This window comes from Amborella trichopoda, chromosome 6, assembly GCF_054954075.1.
Source record: "Amborella trichopoda isolate Santa Cruz 75 chromosome 6, AtrichopodaSantaCruz75HAP2 v2.0, whole genome shotgun sequence".
Classification (NCBI taxonomy): Eukaryota; Viridiplantae; Streptophyta; class Magnoliopsida; order Amborellales; family Amborellaceae; genus Amborella; species Amborella trichopoda.
The window spans coordinates 2194870-2203913 of record NC_142341.1 but is presented as its reverse complement, the minus strand read 5'-3'; the positions used below and the strand labels follow the sequence as shown (position 1 = coordinate 2203913).

Here is a 9044-nt window from a genome sequence, read left to right as displayed (position 1 = left end):
ATCTAGGCCGATCGGTTGGAAAAAATCTATGTTACCTTGACATATAAAACTATCTGATAAGGGTTCTAATAGGTTATCCCTTTACGAGGTCCGGGTATGCTTGGATGAGTGAGTCGAGGGACTGTGTGACCCTTATATGTGATGGTAGCCTTCAGAGACGATTCCTAAAAGTCTCATCTATGTACAATCACACGGGATGCATAATGATAACCATTTCGAGAAAAGCGAACTACCTTTTAAGGTGAAGCTTATGCATATGCGAGAGATACCCTTATGTACCATAAGAGCTGTGGTCGCATCATGTATAAGTAACATTGGCACATCTTTAGGGGAGAACCTGAAATCTACAAACTAGGATTACGATCACTTGGCTCATTGGCTAGACTTTGGTGACCTACTAATGAGCCCCTACATGGATTGTGAGTCATGGAAAATACTGGGTTTGTTTGATAAAGCAAGTGTGAGCCGTAGTTCACAGTTGAAGGTGAAATGCCCCAGTATTTATTTATTTATTTATTTCCTAAATCGTATGGATCATTTTCCCATATAATGAATTTAATTATGTTTGTTTTAATGATATATGATTTTTAGAATTTTTATTTGAATTTTTATAAAAACAAAGATATTGACTTTAGATTGATTTAAATATTCAAATTTGATTTTATAGATTTCTAAAAATCATATAATTAATTTTAATAACTTTAATATTGCATTAGAGGCCCAATATGTTAATGGACCTACTATTGCATATGGGTGGGGCCCATGAAGTACCACCTAGGATGGCACAACCCACCCTAATGAAACTTTTGTTGTGTTAGTTCAAGCTTTGGCTTGAAGATAAAGTTTTGAAGTGTTTTGGAAATATTTTTCCTTGAGGAAGCTTTCAAAGGATTTTTGGAAAGCATGAGAAGGCTTGTGCATAACTTTGGTAAGCACTATATTATGAATGGAATTATTTTATTTTATTTTTATTGATGGAAAAATGATTTAAGAATGGGGGATAAAGGCTCTAATATCTTCCATAATATTGATGGCTCATCTATAGAATTGAGAGCTCAAATTTATCACACCATAAGTCACCCCATATCAATGGTTCATATTTAATCTCACAATGAGAGGCAATCCAATGAAAACCCTAAAAAACCCTAATCTTGTTCAAGCACTATAAAAAGTGGATTGATCCGTACCCCAATCTATATACCTTATCTTTTACACCTAATTCACATATATCTCTCATATCCCACAAAGGGGGTACACCCTACTGAAAATATATATCTCTCTCTTAAGAAAATTTTTCTCTCTCTCTTAAGAAAAGCTTTTTTTCTCTTTCTCATGAAAGCCCAAAGGGAGCACGCCCCACTCTCTCATCTTTGAGATCTATCTCTCTCCCACATTATGAAATAACCTAAGGGGTTTAAGCTATTGAGAGTTGTCATCTCTCTCATGGTGTCTTTCATGATCTCTCAGATCTCATTGGGGTTTTAGACAATACGGTTGTGGTAGAAAAGAGAAGTATTTCTCTCAAACTAGGTTGCTAAGGGGATTCACCTAAGGGTTTGAGATTTGTGATAAATTAGTTCATAGTTCCATTAGAGGGTCTGACCTAAACTTGCTTTCCCTGTTGAGATTGAAGATTGATCGTTGATCTCGCACCATCATATGGTGGTGACTTTGTATGGAGTGTAATAAGCCCTGTTGAGATAATCTTCGGCACTCTCTTTTTGTTTCTTACCATATTTAATTATATTGTCTTTATATTCCCAAACATAAGAATTGTGGATATTTTTTTTCTTTAAAGAAAATTGATGTAATGACATCAAGGTTTTTAAGATTTGTAAGTGATCTTTGCCAAAAGAAAATAAAATGGATAAAAAGAAGAAAAATAAAAAAAATATATCCCCCGACAAGATCACATTAGTCTTTCTTTCAATCAAAGAATGAAGTTTTTTAGCAATTGAAGATTTCAATGAGCATTGGCTTCTCTTTAGGCTGTTGCGACCTCATAATTGAGCGACATGATACTCCTTGATTTTAAGCACCTGAATTGTACTCAGTTTTTGAATGCTCGGCCGCATTCATTTAAATTCAGCACTAGTTACTTGGATTTAGCCTCTTGTTGAGCTGAGTACTTATGTACAAACTTAAAAACTATAAAATGTATTAAAATATTATCTATAGTTTTTTTATATATAAATATTTTATATATGTTTTTGATTTTTTTATGATGTTTGTGAGTTTCTTTTTTTTTCGTATTCCCAATTTTAAATTTTCCTTTTTTTTTATTGAAATTTTTTTTGTTGTAAATATATTTTTCCTAAATCCATCACTTTCATATGTTTTTTAATCTTATTTGGAGAAAGGAAGAAGCCCGAGAAAGGAGGTGGAGGGAAGTGTTATGTTAAAACCAGTGTTTAAAAAAACACCGAGTCGAACTGGACTCACCCGGTTCGACTAGGGAATCGCCATGGACAGATCGAATCGGCGAAAAAAACGGGAATCGTCCGGTTCTAGAGAGAACCGGACGATTCTGCTCAGTGACTCGCCGATTCACTGAACGAAATCGGCGAGTCCCGTACGGATTTTTTTTTTTTTTTTTTTTTTTTAACCCATGATAGAATTTTTTGTAATCCATGATCGAATTTTTTGTAATCCATGATTGAAATGTTTGTTTTTTTTTCTTGTAATCCATGATTGAAATTTTTGTTTTTTTTTGTTTTTTGTAACCCATGATAGAATTTTTTGTAATCCATGATCGAATGTTTTGTAATCCATGATCGAAATGTTTTTTTTTTTTTTTTGTAATCCATGATCGAAATGTTTGTTTTTTTTGTTTGTAATCCATGATCGAATTTTTTGTTTTTTGTTTTTTTTGTAACCCATGATAGAGTTTTTTGTAATCCATGATTGAATTTTTGTAATCCATGATCGAATTTTTTTTTTCTTTTATTGTAATCCACGATCGAATTTTTTGTTTTTTTTGGTTTGTTTTTTTTTTGTAATCCATGATCGAATTTTATGTAATCCATGATTGAATTTTATGTAATCCATGATCGAATTTTTTGTAATCCATGATAGAATTTTTTGTAATCCATGATCGAATTTTTTGTAATCCATGATCGAAATGTTTGTTTTTTTTTCTTGTAATCCATAATCGAATTTTTTGTTTTCTTTTTTTTTTTGTAACCCATGATAGAATTTTTTGTAATCCATGATTGAATTTTTTGTAATCCATGATCGAATTGTTTTTTTCTTTTTTTGTAATCCACGATGGAATTTTATGTTTTTTTATGTTTTTTTTTTTTTTGTAATCCATGATCGAATTTTTTGTAATCCATGATCGAATTTTTTGTAATCCATGATAGAATTTTTTGAAAATTTGTGATTTTTTTTTTTTAATCCATGATCAAATTTTTTTTTGTAATCCATGATAGAAGTTTTTGAAAATTTGTGATTTTTTTTTTTTAATCCATGATCGATTTTTTTGAAAATTTGCTATTTTTTTTTTTAATCCATATTATTCAAAGAGAAAATGAGAGAGATAATGATTCTGAGGCCACCCTATCCCAGCCATATTATTCACATATCGAGTCCCAACAGCAACAGTGTAGGGATGAGCACGACAGTGCAGGTGAGCATGAAGGATGGACAAGCTTCGGGGATTTTAGATTGGGAACACAACAAAACACTAACACTCAGGGATTTGAGAATAGTCAGACGCCTGCTAATATCGATGATTCGTTTTTAGATTGAATCAATGAATTGTTAAACAAATTCAATCAATGGCACCAGCGTGACCAAGAAGAACAATAACGTCGTCTATCATTTTATTTTTAGATCATATGTTACTAATTTTATGCTTTATTATAGTCCATGTATGTTGATATACTTATTCCATGATAATTCTATGTTTATCCTTTTGTGTGATGTAAATTAAATGCTGAATGGCGGTTCATGCAAGGAAAGAACATATCAATATTCACATATTCATTCAAAAACATGAAAATTCTTAATGGAGTACCATCATTTCTTATTGAATTCCTAAAAAACAATATTTATAATGAATTTTAATAATTTTTTGGGATTTTTTTTAAGCTTTATTCTGACCAATTCACCCGATTCCCGATTCGGATCGCCAATTCGTCGATCCGGATCGGTTTTTTGGGTGCCCGATCCAGGTCACCGATCCGTTTTTTAAACCATTGGTTAAAACTATTGCGATATTTATGTTATGAACCCTGAACCAACGTTAAATATCTAGTGAAGTATGACTTGATTGAAGCTATAACCCTTGATAGAGCATAATGATAAAATAGAATTCGTGCAACCGATCTCACATCGGGATAAGACTCTTATGAAGATGATGATTTGAACTTTTAATGTTGTTTATAATTTACTTTTTATTGTTTGCTTCATTATTTTAATGGTGCGGTTTGTAGAAGACCGAGGCTTTAACCAATCAAAGTAAAGCACACCTTCAAATATTGTCGAGAATTGTGGTTTCAATATTGGAAATCTTTGCAATAGTTTTAAAATATATTTTCACTTTTAATTATAAAATTTAAAGATTAAAAAATAATGTAGATCGGGCAGATCTATGAAATATTGAAAATTGACGATAAAAAAATACATTACAAGATGTACTATTTTTAAAACTTGAAAATCATTTTTTTTCATGTCCATACATTATGATGTTAGATGATCAATTTGACGATATCTGAACATCAAAGCAACCACCGCTATTGAAATTTTTTAGGTGTGCCATAATTTGATAGGTTGGAGTCTCGTACTTCTATAAACTTTTTTTTTTAATAATTTTTTATACATTTTTTTTTTTCAAGTTTTAGCTCTTTTGAGCCCGCATATTATTCCGGCGACTCGATTCCTCAGAGTTACCCAAACTCGAACCGAGTAAATGAACGTTGTTGTACTGGTTTATGCAGAAGGTAAACATTTTACAAACCAAATGGTTGCATCTGCAAGTTGAACTTCTCGGGTACCTCTGATAATCTCTCACTGACAGAAGCCGGACTCTGTGTTCTAATTTGTTATCTCTCTCCATGTGAACCAGACGACCTAGACAGAGAAAGGATGAACCTGCAACCTGTATTTCTCTCTAAACCCCAATGCCCCAATCTCCAACTCACCAAGCCATCCTCCTTCTCTCTCTATGCACCCACCCGCACCACCTGGGCCCTGTCCACGCCCACTTGGTCAAGACCGCGCTCTCTCGAACCCCCACCTCCATTGCCAAACTCCTTCGCTTTTTCTATCTCTACCCCAATCTCGATATCACCTATGCTCTCTCTATCTTCCATAGCGTCCCTAACCCCACCACTTTCTCTCTCAACACCATTATCAGAGCGTTTACCCAGAGCTCAAACCCGATTGAAGCGACCAAATTCTATGCTCAAATGCACAGTAACGGCATTCGACCTGATACCCACACCTTCCCCTTTGTTCTCAAGGCCTGTGCTCTTATGCGAGAGCTCGATCTGGGAAGAAGCATTCATTGTCAAGCTGTGACAACAGGGTTGAGCTCTGATATATTTGTTCAAAACACTCTGATTCACATGTATTCGAGCTCTGGTTCTCTCGTTTTTGCTCAAAAGGTGTTTGATGGAATGGACGAGAGGGATGCTGTCTCTTATAATGCTATGATTGCATGTTTTGTTAGAACTGGAGGGATGGATTTCGCTAGGAAGTTGTTCGATGAAATGCCTGAGAGAAATGTGGTGTCGTGGGGCACAGTTTTGGCTGGCTATGCCCAGGTGGGTCAGAGTGAAGAAGCATTGGAATTGTTTGATTCCATGCTCCATAGTGGTTTTAGGCCTGACAATGTCGCTTTGGTCACTGCATTATCGGCTTGTGCTCAATTGGGTGCACTAGAGAAGGGTAAAATGGTCCATGATTATGTTAAGAGGACTGACATTCGGTTGGATGTGTATCTTGCGACGGGTTTGATTGACATGTATGCCAAATGTGGGTGTATAGAAAGCGCGAGAGCGATCTTTGATGCGAGCTCTGAGAGGAATGATGCAACATGGAATGCGATGATAGTCGGGCTGGCCATGCATGGACATGGAGAGCTCGCTCTTGAGTTTTTCGACAAGATGCAAAAGGCTGGTGAGTAGTCAGAAATCTCTCTCACTATCTGGTTTTTAAAGTGTAGTTGGAATTTGGAGATTCCTCTTAATGGTTCTCTTGATTGTTTGCTATTTTCTGACAATGGGAGGTTGGGTTTCTTGGGCTTTTAATGTTTTTCAACATATTTTTCTAGGATTACTAAGCTTCTCTCACGGGGGTTGTATGATGAGCTCTCTTGTACTTTGCCATTGATTTTTGTGGGCACATAATTGCCTCTGCCCTTTGTTGGAAATCACTGCTACGTAGAAGGGCCTTTTGTCATTGCAAGAATATTGATGAAATTAAAGGATTAAGTGACAAGTTACATCAATGGCAATGAGAGGAGCCCTTATCAGCACTAATACAACAGAAGCTAATCTGGCCAAATAACAATTTCTAGTGGAGGGCAGATGCCTTTAAGCTTTATGTGAGAAAATATTTGGTGAACATCCATGGTGATTGTTACTAAACTCGTTTAATATTTATTTCTTGTTTGAACTTTGAACCATTTACAATTGGAAAAGTATTTGGTGAATTGTCCAACTCGCGCATCCACCCTGGTTTTCAAGGGATTTAGTACCCTTAACACATTCCATATCACTGCAAATCCATTGTGGTCTCAGATTGATGGATTTGGAGCTCCTAAAACAGTGGAACACTGATGATCTTTGAATAAGTTGAAATAAACGGTTCGAAAAGGAAGGTACAGAGTGGACACCTTTAAGACTTAAAACTCATTTTTTTTTTTCGAATTCATGGTCATGGTGGTGGAGATGATAGACCTGTTAAATTTTGACTTGAAAAGATGGATTTTGGATTAGTGGGCTCACTTTAACAGGTACATCCCCAATTCCCTAACACACCCAATCCCTATCCTGTACTATTTTGGTTTGCATTTCTTATATATGTAGTCTTTGCTTCCTGTTTGAACTATCTAAATTTTGTGCCTGTGCCTCAGGTGTAAAGCCCGATGGGATAACCTTTGTCGGGGTCCTAACAGCATGCACGCATGCTGGACTAGTGAACTTGGGTCGAACCTACTTCAACACAATGGAACCTAAATACGAAGTGGTTCGTGAGCTTAAGCACTATGGATGCATGGCTGACCTTTTGGGCCGGGCCGGCCTCTTAGATGAAATCCACGATATGATCAAGCACATGCCCAAGAAGCCTGATGTATTTGTCTGGGGTGGTTTACTTGGTGGTTGTCGAATTCATAACAATGTAAAGTTGGCAGAGATTGCAGTGGAGCATATGCTAGAATTAGACCCTGACGATAGTGGTATATACTCAATAATGGCTAATATTTATGCTTCGGCTCGACAATGGGATGATGTTGCGAAAATAAGAAAGAGAATGTATGGGAAGAGGGTGAGGAAGATGGCTGGTTTTAGCTTGATAGAGGTAGGTGGATGTAGCCATGAGTTTGTGGCCGGAGACAGACTACATCCTGATATAGATGAGATATATGAGGTTTTGGATGGGATGAGGAAACAGTTGAAGGGTTGCTGGTTTTTTTGTTGATTGTAGTTTGTGTTAGAGAATTTTGGCTTTGAAGATGAGGAAGAAGGCCTTTTAAGCGCCAATGGGAAATGAAAGGGCCTCTCGGATTATACAGCTTGTAGGCCCTGCTCCATAACAAACAAATCTTATATTAATCAAGAAGAATGACTTCCACACATAATTTATGTATTGAATAATGACTTGCAAGGCGTTAGCTTCTGATTCACATGTCCGATTCAATCCGTTCCCTAATCAAACCAGGCTAATTTAACCAAAAAAATTAAAAGAAGAACTGGGAAACCAGGAGACTCGTGACCCGGGTGATCCTGAGGTTTTTTGGCCCAAAATCACTGGCCACCATATAATCAGATAGGTGATTTTTGAATATTCATGACTGTTTTCTCCGGAGGAGGGTTGTGTTAGGTTGGTGGCTAATGTAAAACTTTTGTCACATCTATTTTAGGAATTTTAAACCAATGTGGTTCAAGTGAAGGGCTCTAAAAGAGCACGAGCAAAAGAATATGGATGGATGTTGTAAAAAGATATATAGTGACTTATGGTCTGATTGACGGTAGGATCCTTGATAGAGATGAATGGCAAAACATGATTCATGTAGTCAATTTCAAATTGTTGGGAATTTAAAATAAAGCTTAGATAATGATGATGATGGTTATTATTATTATTGATGAATCTCAACTCAACAAACTACATTTTTTTTTTCATAGCTCTAACATTCAGGTCAATCCAAGAGGTTAAAACTCCTCATAATAACGCGAAATTCATTATCGATGAAGGAAAAAAAATTTGGTGCACCATTTAAAAATGGTTGCGGTTTGTATAGAGCCTAGGTTCGAAACAATCAAATTAGAGCCTACCTTCAAATAGTGCCTTAAAATATATTTTCATCTTTATTTATAAAGTTTAAAGCTTAAAAAATAGTGTAGATTGACATATCTATAAAAACATGAAAACCTTGAAAATTAACGGTCTGAAATTGCGTTACAAAATACGTTATTTCGAAAACTTAAAATTCAATTTTTTTCTCATGTCCATGCATCTTGATGTCGAGATGATCAATTTGATGATATTTGAGCATCAAAACAACCTCTTCTAGTGAAATTTTTGAAGTAGGCTCCAATTTGATGGTTTAGAGTCTCACCTTTATATAAATTTTTCCCTTTAAAAATACATCTATACTTTAGATTTTATATAAAAAATAAAATAAAAATAAAAGGAGGAATTATTTTGTGACTGTTGAATGAGAGTAGGTTCAATCTAACGCCCTTTTCAAGCATCGACATCATGTGCATGTTTTACCATCTCTTTTATTATTTATTCATTTTATTTTATTTTTTAAAATTAATTGTTATGTTAACGATACTCCACCAGACATTTGGTGTACTGAAAATACCATAAAT

At 35.2% G+C, this 9044-nt stretch overlaps 1 protein-coding gene across 1 annotated transcript; it reads left to right on the top strand.

Moving 5' to 3' along the window:
- Window positions 1-4751: 4751 nt before the first annotated feature.
- Window positions 4752-7804, top strand: LOC105420663 (pentatricopeptide repeat-containing protein At5g61800-like). Its single transcript, XM_011625173.3, has 2 exons — window positions 4752-6123; window positions 7082-7804. The coding sequence occupies exons 1-2, from the start codon at window positions 5124-5126 to the stop codon at window positions 7645-7647; spliced, it is 1566 nt and encodes a 521-aa protein (XP_011623475.2). The 5' UTR covers window positions 4752-5123; the 3' UTR covers window positions 7648-7804.
- The last annotated feature ends 1240 nt before the right edge of the window (window positions 7805-9044 follow it).